The 17,022-nt window shown below is 41.3% G+C and overlaps 1 protein-coding gene across 1 annotated transcript in view; it reads right to left on the bottom strand.

Moving 5' to 3' along the window:
- Positions 1–10,689: 10,689 nt before the first annotated feature.
- The window catches only part of LOC129092308 (RNA-binding protein Musashi homolog 2-like), a 112,154-nt gene continuing 105,821 nt past the window's right edge, over positions 10,690–17,022 (bottom strand). Inside the window, exons 7-8 of the mRNA XM_054600220.1 lie at positions 14,660–14,708; positions 10,690–10,730 (exon numbers count right to left, since the gene is read on the bottom strand). Coding sequence (XP_054456195.1) covers positions 10,690–10,730; positions 14,660–14,708 — 90 coding nt within the window. The remainder of the gene's footprint in view (positions 10,731–14,659; positions 14,709–17,022) is intronic.

Genomic DNA, 17,022 nt, shown 5'->3' on the forward strand with positions numbered 1-17,022 from the left:
GGCGCACACTCACTCACACACACGAGGACAATGAAGTCACGGTTAACCATTTACAAGAAAAAGAATCTGTCAACACGGTTAGACATTTTTGTAAACGTTCACATCCCTGCGTTCTTCTGACTGCAGTTTCTCAAATCTCTGTTACTGTTGATATGTTTTTCATATTAATTAGTTCAAGACAAGTAATCAAACCAACTAACTAACCACTATTTTTTCCTGTTCCTTTAGGATGGAGGCAACTGTTAGGGTGAAATATAAGGACAGAAAGAAGTACTTCTTCCTAACATCACCTTTTCAATTCAAAGTATTTTTGGAAAGTGGTAAGAGAAAACATTGCATATGCAGCCTTTATTATAAAATATTGTTACCAATGCATTTGTTTGTGTGTTGCCACTACTTATGTAGGCTATATCATGGTCAGTGTTAATATGACTTAAATGTCTTTTAAAGTTGCCAAGAAGTTTGATCTACCCACCCTGGATATTAAAGTCTATGATGAAACCAGGACCGAAATCGATGATGAGGCATTCGAATACATTCTAAAACAACAGGATATTGGGGTTTTAGAAATTGTGATCCCAACAGCAAGCGTTGATGGTAAAATAACTTTACGTTTTAACTTCTAGATATGAGTTTTTTAATCATCTCCGCAATGACATATCGTTCACATTTAACCTTTTCTGAGTTGTGCAGCTCATGCTGTAAACATTTTGTGTCCCATGAAACATTATTTTGTAGATTCCTTCAGTTCTAGTTTGATTGGCGATGGTGAGGCTTCCTTCAGTTCTAGTACGATTGGCGATGGTGAGCCTTCATCAGGATCTGATGACACAGCAATAGTGATCAGAAATCCCTCAGAAAAAAGAGATGCAGAGGATCGTCGTCTGGGTCGAGTAAGATCAATAGATTGTTTATGTCCTTTTTGTAACTTTGTTGCAACCATATATATGCTCTTGTTAATCTGTGTACTCTGTGTGTTCTCTGTGTACTGTCAATTGTCAATCACCTCTCCCAAGATGATTGAGGACATCCTCAAGAGTAGCCCTGGAGGTGATAAGATCACACATGAGTATGCTCGCACAAAAACATTGTCAGATGTCAGAAGACGTGACCTAGTGAAAATACTAGTTGCACATCTGACAAATGAGCATGGGTACGTTTTTTTCATAAACTCACAAGACTGATATTAAATTAATCTTAGTTGTATTTTGGACAGGATGGTAATTTGATTTGTGTGTATAGCACAAGCCCCCCTAGGAGATTGAAGGAGGAATACGCCAAAGGAATCATCTGCCTTTTTCCTTACTTGGCTGACCCCTGAGCAAGCTTGGCTATGTAAGTTACTGCTGCTTTTCTGGTGAAATGGTTTCAAATCAGTCATGTATTTATGGGTGAAAAGTATATTTGTATTTACATGTTTTCCCCCTTATTTTCAAAGGAACATTTTTATAATGCTGAAGATGGAAGTGGGTATTTGGCTTGGAGAATCAAAACTCTGCAGAAAGAGGTGTCCGAGGGGCGAATGAAACGGTCACGACAACTTCAAACAGGCCAGTGATTAATTTGGAACATGACCACTAGTTTATTTGGTCTAGGTTTTCTTTTGAGTATTAAACTGGCATGTTGTCCCAAACCTTTAGGTGGGCCAACTTCACACAGGGATCCATTGAAAGAAGACATCCAGTGGGACGGACAGCAGTGTCAAGAAGCAATTGCCCTGATGAAGCATTCCACGGATGAAGTTGTAGTGAAGGAGAAAATGAGGCTAACCCTGGCCTATCGTCAGAAGTTGCTGCACGATCCTGAGAACTCAGCCGACATCCTATCTGTTTTTCCTCGTTTCTTGGACATTCCAGGTTTGGTGAGTAAAGAACTACAAAGTAATGTTTTGTGTAGTTTGTTATTGTTTGTTTTGTCAGACAGAATGTAAATTTATCTTTGTTTGCTTTTACATGTTTTGATTGCTATCTGCCGAACCTGATCAGGCTTCAGAAATGATCTCTGTAGCTACTTTGACCATCTACTGTGGGACTTACACTAAATGTCTTTGCCATGTCTTGTAGATTGATCAAGATTTCAGGAGTCTTTTTGGTGACGCAACCTCTGCAAAGATGTTGGAGAAGTGGACCACCAACTTTCAAGCAAAGGTTGTTACTCGGTGTCGTGGGCTTACACTGACTGGAGATGTACAAGACCTCATCCAAAATGCTGAAGCCACTGAAGTAGATGATGGTAATGTCTTCTCCTTCGACTATTCTAGATGGAATGGGGATAACCATTTTATTGTGCATTAAGGCACATTTTGCCACTCACAAAGTTACTGGAGTTATATGTACATATCAACCTGTTGCCTTGAGAAACGGAAGTGGCTGTCATTCACATGTGAAATCACTGGGAATACAGTAATTGTACTGCACAAAGTTGTTTTTATAGTTTCCTACTCAAAACTCATGTCATTGATCCTTTTGCAGGCTTTATTGGTTATGGATAATCCGTCTGCTGCTCCGTCTGTAAATCTGAATCAATATGAAATGCTTAACTGTTCTGTTTTTGTTATATATTCCCCAGGCTGGGACAGTGACATGTCATCAATGCTGTTGCTGGTTCACCTTCTGCCACCTTCAAGCCAAGGCCGAAAAGACCAGGGAAAATCTCAGCCAGACAAGCATGCGACAGTCTTGTAAAATTCATCAAGGTGAGCTTTGTGTGGAACAAAAAGGGTTGGAAAATACTTCCTCTTTTATTATGCTAATAGTGCTGGGCCATTGGGTAACGCTTGAATAACTAACAAAAGGTGGCCACACACGTTGCATAACACTGACCTTATTTGCATTTACGTGTTTTGGCGTTGTCTTCAGAGTGCTTTACAGCGTATGTGCTAATAAGTGTTATGCATAGTGTGCCCTCTTCCTTTTTACTCTTATTGTAACTTTGTAAGAATCCAAAACATAATAAATGACCATGCCTCCTTATTCAACCACAGATTGGGACCAGCATCCAAGGACACCTGGACAACATCTCTGGGAGTCTCCAGCCATACCTACTTGCTGTTGGTGCCAAGAAGAGCATGATCGAGTCTTACTACATCGTGATCGACAAACATGCTCTACCCTGTAAGACCTCAACTTCATTGGCTTGTGTTGATGAACTTTTCAAAGCACATTTTGCGTCTTTGGCACAAGATACTGTCAGGAATTGACCAATGTGTACACCTTTCTGCAAACCACTGTCTATGACATAGATGTGGAAAACACCAAGGTAAATCCTAGAGTTGCAGAGTTGAGGGCCTGGACGCTGAAGTAAACTCCTATGATCTGCTTCATTTGTGCAAGATGTCATGCCAGTGTCAATGCCTTGATTAAGCACTTTAAATTGGTTCATGGTCTTTGTCCCGGAAAAACTCTCAGGTTAAAATGTGCTCAAAGGGGTTGTGCACATGTATATAATAGTTTTTCTGGATTACGAAAGCATCTCACTACAATTATGGTCGCTTGGAACAGTGCAACAAACCTCCAGGTGTTAATTTAGTTGAGGGTTCTAATGACTTAAGCCTTAATGCTACACAAAGCTGGTGTTTGCTGCGCCACCTCCCGATTATATTCGGGGATCTTGTTTGTTCAAGTGACCAAAACTGGTATCTATTCATTTTACTGCTTCAAATAGTCAGCATAGTTTTGTCTCCAGCCATATCGAGTGGCATAACTATATATTTGAAGCATCTGATTTCTGAACACCACCGTCTATTCAAGTATTTATATCCCCACAAGAAATTATTGCCCAAACATCATTTCTTAATCCACTACCCAACGTCGATGCAGAAACTTGGCCCTTTGATACATAGCTGGTGCATGCGCTACGAAGGAAAACACAATTACTTCAAAAGACAAATAAAAAGTTTTAAAAACATTACAAAAACATTGGCCAAAAAACACCAATGTCATGTGGCATATTTGTGGCAAACATTTAATCCAAATGAATTGAAATTAGGCCCTGGCAAAATGGTCCCCTTGAATAGACTAGAATCCTACACAGAGATCGCTGTTAAGCTCAATGTTCCCGTTTGGACAACGATCTACAATGTAAAATGGATAAAGAGTTTTGGGAATTTGTATCGGCCTGGGCTGGCTGTTCGCATAGGAGTGGAGAATGAGATGCCTGTGTTTCATGTAATCCAGAATATTGTTGTAAGAGATGAGTGTTCTTTTTATAACGACTGCTATGAAAACTCTTTATTTAGAGGAACATGTCCATGCTTTCAAGGTTATGCACACCACAGAAGCACCCATTGTTTTGGAATTTAAAGACCTTTTGCACCACAAGTGTTTTGATATTTTAATGTCATGTGGTCTTGATTCAGATTTGTTTATAATCCCTTCTTTTTTCATGTAATGCTTTTTGTGATGATGAGGATAATTTTCTATTGAGAGCAAATATTTGGTGCCAAATAAAAGGACATGTGGAATAATTGATCTTTTGTCATTTTTAACAATCGTACGAGCTTAATATTGAATTGTGCAATTTCTAAATTGGACTCCTTACAGAGAAACAATTACTCAAAATTGAGGAATGTTAACTCTTTTTAAGGGAGTAAATTGCTGTGGAGTAAATTTGTAGTTCCTCTAGTAGGAGTAAAAATAGAGTGAGAGTCATTTGAAATTGTCTCTACATAGAGTGAATTGTACTATTAAAGAGTAGAATTTTTACTCTAAATTGAAGAGAAATTACTCCGATTAAACAACTCTATCGAAAGAGTTAACTTAACTCTTTTTAGAGAGGGACCAAATGTTATCCAAAATAGAGTAAAAATTTCTTCAATTTGAGTAAATTTTACTCTTGTAATTTTACTGTGAAGGCAGAAGGATTCGAAATCGAGTCACTGGACCTCACAGTTCTCATTTCTCTCCCACCACTCATTGAGTGTCATGAGATCCCGAATAATCGGTCTGAGATTCCAACACCAAACGCTGTTTTTCATCAGCCTCATCTCCATCACATTGCAGAGCACATCCCTGAACTGGACCCAGAGGCAGAAATACTACTGCTGCTAGGAAGAGATGTTCTCAGGGCACACAAGGTAAGGCAGCAGGTCAACGGACCACATAACGCCCCCTTTGCCCAACGTCTGGACTTGGGTTGGGTAGTGATAGGGAAGTGTGCTTGGGTAATTTACATAAACCAACAGTCAACACGTTCAAGACGAATGTGCTGGACAGCGGTCGCCACTCAATCTTTCAACCCTGTACAAGCTTCATGCACGTCAAGGAGACACATCAAAGCTCTGGAACAGCACCCGAGAGAATGCTGGGACAGACAGCGTTCAACCGTACTGAGAACGACAACAAACCTGCTCCATCAGTGGAAGACACCATCTTCATGAAGATAATGGACACAAACGTCTACAGAGACGACGCTAACAGTTGGGTCGCCCCATTGCCCTTCAGAGAAGTACGACGGCCTTTACCAAATAACAAAGAGCAGGCACTCAATCGGTTTGCATCCCTGCAACGAACCTTGAAAAGAAAACCGGAGATGCAAGAACAGTACGCGACATTCATGAAGAAGGTCTTTGCCAATGGACATGCCGAGGAAGCACCACCGCTGAGAGAAGAGGAGGAGTGCTGGTACCTCCCAACGTTTGGAGTTTATCACCCTCAGAAACCCAATCAGATCAGAGTTGTCTTTGACTCCAGTGCCCAGTACTCCGGTGTCTCCCTCAACGACGTGCTCCTCACTGGACCCGATCTCAACAACTCCCTCATTGGGGTTCTTTTACGTTTCCGGAAAGAGAGAGTTGCAATCCTCGCAGACATCCAACAGATGTTTCATTGTTTCTTAGTGCAGGAAGATGGGAAGACCGAAGTAGGTTTCGTTATGGGTAAGGCCAAGCTGGCACCCCTGTCAGAACCGACAATACCAAGGCTTGAGCTGTGTGGCGCCGTCTTGGCAGCAGAGATGGCAGATCTTATCAAAGATGAGCTAGACCTGAAGTTAGATGCCATTACGTTTTACACGGACAGCAGAGTAGTGCTTGGCTATATTTGCAACGAAACAAAGCGATTCTACACATATGTCCACAACAGAGTCCAACGAATCCGGCAGTCCTCAAAGCCCGAGCAATGGCACTACGTATGTACAGAAGAGAACCCTGCCGACTACGCATCAAGGTCTTTACCCGCATCCCGCCTGGCACAGACCTCTTGGTTCACTGGACCTTCTTTCCTGCGTCAGCCACCAGCGGAGAAAACGCAGACAGCTGAGAGATTCAGGTTAATCGACCCTGAAAAAGACTCCGAAATCCGACCACAGGTACAAACTTCAGCTACTTACCTGGAGGAATCAATACTCACCTCTGGTCGTTTCGAGCGCTTCTCCACCTTTACTTCACTGGTAAGAGGAATTGCATTCCTCGTGCACATGGCAAGATCCTGCAAACATTCAAACCAAGACAGCAGGTGCAAAGGCTGGCATAAATGTAACTTACCTCGGACTCTAGACGAAATGGCACAAGCAAGGAAAGTTATCTTTAAAGCAGCTCAGAAAACAGTCCTGGCAAAAGAACTGGCAGTTCTCCATGCCAACAAAACCATACCAAAGAACAGTCCTCTAAGGACACTCAACCCAATCTTGGAGGATGACCTCATCTGCGTTGGAGGGCGACTAAAGCACTCTCATCTTGCTACCGCAGAGAAGAACCCAATAGTTCTGCCCAAAGGAAGCCACATTTCCCTACTGCTCACACGGCATCACCATGAGCAGGTGAGACACCAAGGCCGTCACCTGACGGAAGGAGCGATTAGGGCAGCAGGACTGTGGCTCTTGGGAGGCAAGAAGCTCATTAACTCAGTAATCCACAAATGCGTAACCTGTCGCAAGCTACGCGGGAAGCTGGAGGAACAAAAGATGGCAGACCTGCCTTCAGAACGTCTTGAAATCTGCCCTCCTTTTACATATGTGGGCCTCGATGTATTTGGGCCCTGGTCTGTTACAATCAGACGCACCAGAGGAGGACAGGCAGAGAGCAAGCGTTGGGCCATCATGTTCAGTTGTATGAGTTCCAGAGCTGTTCACATCGAGGTAATCGAATCTATGGACACATCCAGTTGCATAAATGCCCTCAGACGTTTCTTCGCACTCAGAGGCCCAGCTAAACAGCTAAGATCTGATTGCGGCACCAATTTCGTTGGAGCAAGCAAGGAGCTTGGGATGGACAAATCAGTACAAAGGTACCTCAGCGAACAAGGATGTAGCTGGGAATTCAACCCCCCGCACGCCTCTCATATGGGAGGTTCCTGGGAGCGTATGATTGGCGTTGCCAGAAGAATCCTCGACTCAATGTTCCAACAGCAAAACACTTGCTTGACTCATGAAGTGCTTTGCACACTAATGGCGGAAGTCACAGCGATTATGAATGCACGCCCACTCTTACCTGTGTCTACAGATCCCGAGAAACCTTTCATACTTTCTCCGTCCATGATCCTCACACAGAAGTCGGGAGTTACACCTCCTCCTGGAGACTTTTCCGACAAGGATCTGTACACAAAGCAATGGAGACAAGTCCAGGCCCTCGCAAACCAGTTCTGGACCCGCTGGAGCCGAGAATACTTACCTTCCTTGCAGCACAGACAGAAGTGGACAGTGCCCCGCAGAAACCTTCAGGTTGGAGATCTGGTTCTGCTCAGGGACAAGCAGGCCGCTCGCAACAACTGGCCTATGGCCAGAGTCAATGCCACATTCCCTGGGAAAGATGGGCATGTAAGGAAGGTCGAAGTGAAAACAACTGACCAAGGCAATGTTAAAACCTTTCTCCGGCCGACTGCAGAGATTGTTCTGCTCCTTCCTGAAGACTGATCTAAAGACAATGTTCAAGACCGGTACAAGTTCTAAGTGACCTCACATAGGTCAGACGGGGAGTGTGTTGTCTCTCCTGGCACTCATTTAATATTCTTACATTGATTTCTTAAATATGTATATGTAAAAACGGATGTGAATAATTACTTTACAGTTAAAATAAGCCAATGTATAAATTCATATTATTTTGCCGTTTTAGGTTTGCGATTATGTCACTTCCGGTTTAGTCACTTCCTGTGACGTCATTTCCTGTTAAAAATCTTACCTCTGTAGAAGGAATGGCAGACATGTGCATCTTCTGATTGTAATCCGCTAGCATCCACATGAAAGCATCTAAGAGGCAATGCCGTAAGTTTGTTTAATCAATGCAAGACATGTTTAAGATAATATATTAGAGTGGATTTAGTTAAAAAATAATGTTTGATGTGTTGTTAAAAACGTTTTGGTTAGCAATTGTGTACAAACTAAAATCAATGCAATTGGCATCAGAATGTCTTCATACAGTGTTAGACAGTTTATATTATTATTTACAACTATGTACAACATGCTGTTTAGTCAAATGTACATTCAGTATTTTTGTATTCTTTTATTTGCAGTTTTCACCGTCTGTTAATGAGGAATTGTGACAGTAAATGGTCAACCTTACTACGACTCTGTCTTCATTGGCTACGGTTTAACTCGGTGTTAAGTCAGAGTTACAACACACTGCACGAGAACACTATAAAAGGAATATAATACCTAGGACGGTCTTTTTTCACTTCAAACAGGCAGCAGAAGCAGAAAATAGTGGAGCTGGCGAGGGCCAATCAGAGCTTGAGAATTCAACCTTCCAGCAAAACTGAAATGTCTTCAGTTTCTTAACTGAGATTTACCCTCTCACACACTATTTAAAGCAGCTCACACAAACTACTGAAAGGATCTCACACACTTTACTGAAACGCAAATGCGGATTACACAAAAAATATTTTGAGCACTTTCTGAGTGCGTAACACTGTAACACAGGATTTATTGAGTGTATGTGAGCATAGACACAGTATGTAAGAGCTTTTTGTGTGTATGTAAGTGGTTCCATAGTGAATACGAGAACACTTTTTGAGTGTGTAAGAGGGTTTTTTGTGTGTATGCGAGCATAAACACAGTATGTAAGAGCTTTTTATGTGTAGGTAAGGGGTTCAGTTATGAATGTGGCAGGCATTTCCTATGTTTGTGCAAGGTCATTTTGAATAATGGCCTATATAGCTCGTCATACATTTTGCCGTGATGACACACACAGACAACAATACAAGTTAATTGTGATGAACTTCCATTTTTGGGGTAATCATAAATAGCCTCAATTTAATTATTAAAAAAGCTCTCTAGCTTGCTATCAAAATGTACCCTAATTTAATAAATTGGAGGAATTGTCAAGCAAGAAAGAACAGAGTCAAGTAATGTTGCCATTTTCTTCAATTTATCACCGATTTAAGGGGAGCATATGGATTATGATTATCTTATCTATGGTGGTTTGATTGTTTCATTTTCACTGAAAAAGTTGTAAAAAGGCAAAAATAAATGTGTATGCTCTCTGAGATGCAATACAAATATTTGTGTCTTACAACATACATTGTTTTATACATCTTTCTTCATAGAGTAACCTGTACTAGTACTAGATATTAATTTAAACATCATCTTCCATACAGTGACCTGCACTAATACTACTCATTCATTTCAAAAATGATCTTTACTACAATACTGTGATAGTACTCATTCAAACAATATCCTTCATATGGTAACCTGTACTAGTTCTAGTCATTTATTTTAACATCGTCCTTCATAACAGTTAACTTTACTAGTACAAGTAATTCATTTATACAACTTTCTTTATACAGTCCCCTGTACTAGTATTAGTTATTCATTTGAATGTCATCCTACATACCGTAACCCATACTAGCACTAGTTATATATTTAATACATTTTCCTTCATACAGTTAACTGTACCAGTACTAGTAATTCATCTATACAACTACCTTCACAGTCCCCTGTACTAGGACTAGTAATTACTTTACACATCTTTCTTCATTCAGTTACCTGTAGTAGTACTAGTCATTTATTTCAACATCATCTTTCATACAGTAACCTGTACTAGTACTACTAATGAATTTATAAATCGTCCTTCATACAGTTACCTGTATTAGTACTAGTCAGTCATTTCAACATTGTTTTCCATACAGTAACCTGTACTAGTAATAGTCATTAATTTCAAACTTTATCTTTCATAGAGTAACCTGTACTATTAATAGTCATAATTTATACATCATCCTTTATACAGTGACCTGTATTAGTACTAGTCAGTCATTTTAACATTGTTCTTCATACAGAACCATGTTCTAGTTCTAGTTATTAATTTCAAACTTTATCTTTCATACAGAAACCTGTACTAGTAGTAGTTATTTATTTTTAAATTACCTGTGATTGGCCAGATGATTCGTTTTCTCTTATAGCACGGCAATTACAATATTCTGGAACATTAGAATGGACTTTCAGACTGATTATGCTGAAAATAAAAGGCCCATCACAACCTGCCGCCCAGTCTAGATCTGCAGGAATTCTTGTGATGTACTGGGAAGATAAATGGAACAGTGATAGCATCAAGTGCAAATGAAAGAGAATGTGCTATTTGACATGAAATTGGCACCTGACTGGGCTAAACTCTGAGGAAGGAAGTGGCTTAATAATGCATGTGCCAATCACAGGCGGTGGTGAAATCATTATGGCCACAGACTTGATAGTGAGCAAGGTCAAAAGCAGCTGGGTATTACCAAGGCTGTATTATTTATAAGAGTGATTTCCGTATCAAGTGGCCTACACAGATTTGCAGCTGCTCCCCAAGACCTCCACCACAGCTGGAGGGGAGGTAATGGGACAATCAGCCCAGTCATGCAGGGAGCCTGCCTGTCATGCTGGGAACCAACCAGAGAGCATCCCATGAGAGAATGCCATCCACTCCTGGTAATAGTGGATATGCCAATCATCCAGATTGAACAGAGTCAAAATGTGCGAAAAAAACATAAGCAAAAATGTAAGAAAGCAGCTCATATTAGATCATGGACGTGTTTTGTTTCTATAAACTATGACTCAGGCAGGCTGCGTTTGCCTCCATTTTTCCACAATCTGATTGCATGCAAGAACAGAACACTCAATTTGACGGAATCCTCTGCTTCTGTGCCAACAAGACTGTAGTTTTTCCAAAGTCTTCTACCTATTAATTATTCATCATCCAAGCCGTAGCACGTAGTTGTATGTGGAATCCCCAGGCTCTTAGCTGAGCAGCTCATCTAATAATATTTGCTGCACTGTTTGTTTGTAAAGATAACTGCATGTTGCTTTCGCTGTAAGGCATTCCTGCTGCAATTTAGGGGAAGGGAAATTGTGACTCAGCTGAAAAAAGTTCACATATCCAAGCCTTGTCTCCAGAGAACAGGGAGGTTAAACTGAGCAGCTTGTATGAGACTGTACAGAACATGCAATTCAATTCAAATTAAAGGCTTTAAATCCCAATTCAAGAGGATTTATTGGGATGTCTCAAATACAAAAAACAAATGTACACCATTACAGTAATATGATTATTAAAACATTGATTGAATTTATATATATGTATGTGTGTGTGTGTGTGTGTGTGTGTGTGTGTGTGTGTGTGTGTGTGTGTGTGTGTGTGTGTGTGTGTGTGTATTTGTGTGCTGGTTATGTATTCAGCTCCTACATTAGACCTGAGTATCTGTGAAACAGACTCTAGTAATCACAAAAAAGCTCTGCTAACTGGTTCAGAGACAAAATAAAATTGCAGATTTACTAGTGTTACAGTATAATCAATCCTCACTTCCCTCCAGACAAATCTTAGTATTTGATGGTAAACATTTAAGTTTTCAAACATTCATGCGGGACTTTAAGCATGTTATTGTAAATAAAACTAGTAATGATGAGGATAGACTTTACTACCTCGAGCAGTACATTCGTGCCAAATCTAGAAAACTCGTGAGAAGCTGTTTTCACATGAAACCAAACAGAGGCTGTGAAATCGTCATCTGCAGAGTTGTGATTTGGACTGTTTAACATATAAATCAAGAAACGGAGCCCCGTAACATGGCAAAGTATATAAGAAGAACAAAGAACAGGCCACCAGAGTATCAGTATCAGTAATTATAAGAGAAAGGACTTGTTCAACATTTTCAAATAAACAAAATAAATAAATAAAACACATAATGCATATTAGTCAGGTTTTAATAAATAATAAATAAAAAAAAGAGGTGAATAGAGATTATTGTCTGTCAGGTTGACCTGGCTGTTTTTCCTTTCCAAAACCACCAACCCCTGAGCTTGTGTTGGCCTAAAGTGGCTCACTGCTTCCGGAACTTTTGTCTTCAAACCTGTTTCGGTGTCCTCTCTCTGCTGCCTTGTCTTTGTAAAGTCCTCTGTTTTGGGGCATAGGGCTGCACTGCTGAAGCCACAGATAAGGCATTCAGATAAGGAGGGGTGGAGATAAGCATCCTACCGCCTACGTTGCTCTGCAGCATCAGCTATCTGAACCCTTATCAGACCACACAGGCCTCCCTCCTTCAATCTCTGTCCTTCTGTTCAACTGTGGGGCATCTTCTTTCTCACACCCACATTTGACCCTCTCATTCTTTTTCACCCCCATGTCTCTCTCTCTTCCATCATGCAATCCCCAGAATGCCAGTGTGGATCCATATCACCTTATCGGAGTGGCAAAATGGCCAAAGGGGAAATAAGGCTAATTAAATTGATATGGGGAAATAAATGTTTGTATATTTGGTGTGTGGCTCCCAGGATCGATTCCCATGTGCTGTTGTATGCACTTGTCCATGTGTATGTGTGTATGTCAGTCAGCAGTGTGGAGAATCACTATGATAAGGGAACAGATTTAGTATGGATTGATGGCTAGAGTGAAAGCTATCTGTAACGAACAAAAAAGGATCTGACCTTGAAGGAAGGAGAAATCTTTGAGGAAATACGCTAACTAGTGCAGTTGTTGCTGTTTATGCTGCAACCCTGTGTGTGTGTGTGTGTGTGTGTGTGTGTGTGTGTGTGTGTGTGTGTGTGTGTGTGTGTGTGTGTGTGTGTGTGTGTGTGTGTGTGTGTGTGTGTGTGTGTGTGAATGCCAGAGAAGCAGGCTCTTTTATACTGTATAATATATATATATACAGCGGGTAAAATAATTATTGAACACGTCACCATTTTTCTCAGTAAATATATTTCTAAAGGTGCTATTGACATGAAACCAGATGTCGGTAACAACCCAAGTAATCCATACATACAAAGAAAACCAAATAAATAAGTTCAGAAATTAAGTTATGTGTAATAAATTGGAATGACACAGGGAAAAAGTATTGAACACATGAAGAAAGGGAGGTGCAAAAAGGCATGGAAAGCCAAGACACCAGCTGAAATCTATCAGTAATTAGAAAGCAATCCTGCCCCTTGTCAGTGCAAATTAATATCAGCTGGTTCAGTCCCAACTGATGGCCTATAAAAAGGTGTCTCATTACCAAGGTGTCACACAAGAAACATCTCATGATGGGCAAAAGCAAAGAGCTCTCTCAAGACCTTCGCAACCTTATTGTTGCAAAACATACTGATGGCATTAGTTACAGAAGGATTTCTAAACTTCTGAATGTTCCAGTGAGCACTTATGGGGCCATAATCCGGAAGTCGAAAGAACATAATTTCACCATAAACCGGCCACGACCAGGTGCTCCTCGCAAGATTTCTGACAGAGGAGTGAAAATAATTATCAGAAGAGTTGTCCAAGAGCCAAGGACCACTTGTGGAGAGCTTCAGAAAGACCTGGTATTAGCAGGTACAATTGTTTCAAAGAAAACAATAAATAATGCACTCAACCGCCGTGACCTGTATGCACGCTCACCACGCAAGACTCCATTGCTGAAGAAAAAGCATGTTGAAGCTCGTTTAAAGTTTGCTGCACAACATTTAGACAAGCCTGTGAAATAGTGGGAAAATATAGTCTGGCCAGATGAGACCAAAATTGAACTCTTTGGATGCCATAATACACACCATTTTTGGAGGTCAAATGGCACTGCACATCACCCCAAAAACACCATACCAACAGTGAAGTTTGGAGGTGGGAACATCATGGTGTGGGGCTGTTTTTCAGCATACGGCACTGGCAAACTTCATATAATTGAAGGAAGGATAAAAAATCTGCTGCCATCTACCAGGATGATGAAGATGAAACAAGGGTGGACATTTCAGCAAGACAATGATCCCAAACACACCGCCAAGGAAACTCTCAATTGGTTTCAGAGAAAGAAAATAAAGCTGCTAGAATGGCCCAGCCAATCACCTGACTTGAATCCAATAGAAAATCTATGGAAAGAACTAAAGATCAGAGTTCATAGAAGAGGCCCACAGAACCTTCAAGATTTGAAATCACACCTGAGCAACGTATGCGACTAGTTTCTCCATACAGGAGGCATCTTGAAGCTGTCATTACGAACAAAGGCTTTTGTACGAAGTATTAAATAACTTTCAGTAAGCGTGTTCAATACTTTTGCCCTGTGTCATTCCATTTTATTACACATAACTTAATTTCTGAACTTATTTGTTTGGTTTTCTTTGTATGTATGGATTACTTGGGTTGTTACCGACATCTGGTGAAATTTCATGTCAATAGCACCATTAGAAATATATTTACTGACAAAAATGGTGACGTGTTCAATACTTATTTTACCCGCTGTATATATATAGAGAGAGAGATAGTGATTCATATATGATGGCTACTGGAATGCTAACTTACCTCTATGTCGGTTTGTGGTTTTGTCAAACATTAGCATGGAATCCTCGACCTGAAAGAAGTAAGGGAGAGTTCTTAGACTTAGACATACATGTGGCAAACAGCACCCAACAGAGACATTGCATCCTTTAGGGCACACAGAGGCAGCTTGTGAAGTTTGTCAAAACAAACGTTATTTTTCTTCTACGCAAGTCAGGACGCCAATGTCATTGTTGGTTGATGCATATTGACATGTTAGGATATGTAACTGTCCAAGCATCAGCGCACATCAATGCTCCAGAATAACACATTTCCTGTTTGTTTGTCCAGATCCTGTAACCTGACGAGATCTGTTTTCTGTCTGTCATCTCCAGTGTGTGCTACTGGCATGAAATGATATGGATCAACTGATGTGCTACAGTGTGCGTTGGGATGTAAAATAAGAAGATAATCCTTTATTAGTCCCGCAGCGGGGAAATTACAGGATTACAGCAGCAGAGAGGATAGTGCAAACAAGAGACATAAGTAAAAAACAAGTTCAAAACAAGTATTATAAATAAGTAAGTAATTACACAGTAAAGAATAGTAAATAAGTAAGTAAAAAAAGTAAGAAAAATCCACAATAACTAAAGTATTATATATACAGACGGAATAATGATTGTATTGCACAGATTATTCATATTGCACAGATATTTATTGTTATTGTTGTGTGGTCTACTGGGAGCAGAGCTTGTTGTGCAGCCTGACAGCAGCAGGAAGGAAGGACCTGCGGTACCTCTCCTTCACACACCGGGGGTGAAGCAGACGGTGGCTGAAGGAGCTGTACAGAGCTGCCAGAGTGTCCTGCATGGGGTAGGAGGTGTTGTCCATCATGGATGATAGTTTAGCCATCATTCTCCTGTCTCCCACCACCTCCACCGTATCCAGTGGACACCCCAGGACTCAGCTGAGGAGAGTGTTTACCCCGGCGGAAGTCCACCACCAGCTCTTTGGTTTTACCAGAGTTGATCTGGAGGCGGTTCCACTGGCACCATCCTATAAAGTCCTGGTTCAGTTCCCTGTATTCCCCTTCATCACCGGCCGAAATGAGGCAGACGATTGCAGAGTCATCAGAGAACTTTTGCAGGTGGCAGTTAGCAGAGTTGTATTTGAAGTCTGAGGTGTATATGGACAAGAGGAATGGTTCCTTGTGAGGCCCCCCGTGCTGCAGGACACCAGGTCTGACTCACACTCCCGTATCCGCACATACTGTGGATGGTTGGTGAGAAAGTCCAGGATCCATGCAGTGGTAGGCAAACTGAAGTGGGTCCATTGATAAGCTCACCAGAGGGCGGGGATGTACAAGGACGAGCCTCTCCAGCGTCTTCATTGGGTGGGATGTTACCGCCACCGGCCTGAAGGTCTTTGGGACTGGTACCACGCAGGAAGTTTTCCACAGCTGTGGTACTCTCCCCAGCTTCAGGCTCAAGTTGAAGATGTGCTCCACTATCCCGCACAGCTGGTCTGCACAGGACTTGAGGAGCCTTGAGCTGAGGCCCTCTGGACCTGCAGCCTTTCTCACCTTTATCTTCTTCAGCTGTTTTCTCACCTGGTTTGTTGTGAGGGACAAGTTGAAGGGTGGGGGCTGTGCACTGTAGGTTGTTGGAGGGGGGGTGGGGTGCTGGTATTGTCTGTACTGGTACTTGGTTAGTCTGTCCATCAGTTTGTCTAATATAATTTAAAAAGTAAGTACAGATGTGTGACAAATGAGAGTGCAAACCAACACCAGGCGCCTTTGCTGAGACCAAAGGACAGTGAAGACTACATCCACCCCAACAACAGCCTGCTCACCCTGCTGCAGAGCCCTAACGACACTAAAGACTACACCCACCCCAACAGGGGAGAGGTCTCATGTTCACACTGCTGCCATCTTCAAGTGATACATATTGCACTAAATTAACTTAACTTCAACTTAGTTGAAAGCATGATATTCCTATCACCACTGTGAAGACTCCCATGTAATTTGTCATGGATATGATCCCCAGACAAATACAAATATTTTGGTAACCACTGCTTTCCCGAGTCCCACATCACACTATAATTTCCAATGGAGAGATGTGAAAATCCAACAGGCAGATTGCCAGGCACATTCATGGTCCCCAGTGAGGCACACTACATGTAGTCTTCCAAGGAAACAGGAACAGGATTTTTTTTTATTCTTATGCAAGAATAGAAGGATACTGCAAATAACAGGAGACGACAAGTAATGATTATGTTTTCGATTGGATTGGTGGTCAGTTTTGCTGACACACCTAAACGGCGCAAATGGCATTTACAGGAGTCCCAGTTGAGGTTGTTGTTGCAAAAACACGTAAACAAAATATAGGCTTGTATAAAGCTGAAAAGAC

The sequence above is a fragment of the Anoplopoma fimbria genome, chromosome 1, assembly GCF_027596085.1.
Source record: "Anoplopoma fimbria isolate UVic2021 breed Golden Eagle Sablefish chromosome 1, Afim_UVic_2022, whole genome shotgun sequence".
Lineage (NCBI taxonomy): Eukaryota > Metazoa > Chordata > Actinopteri > Perciformes > Anoplopomatidae > Anoplopoma > Anoplopoma fimbria.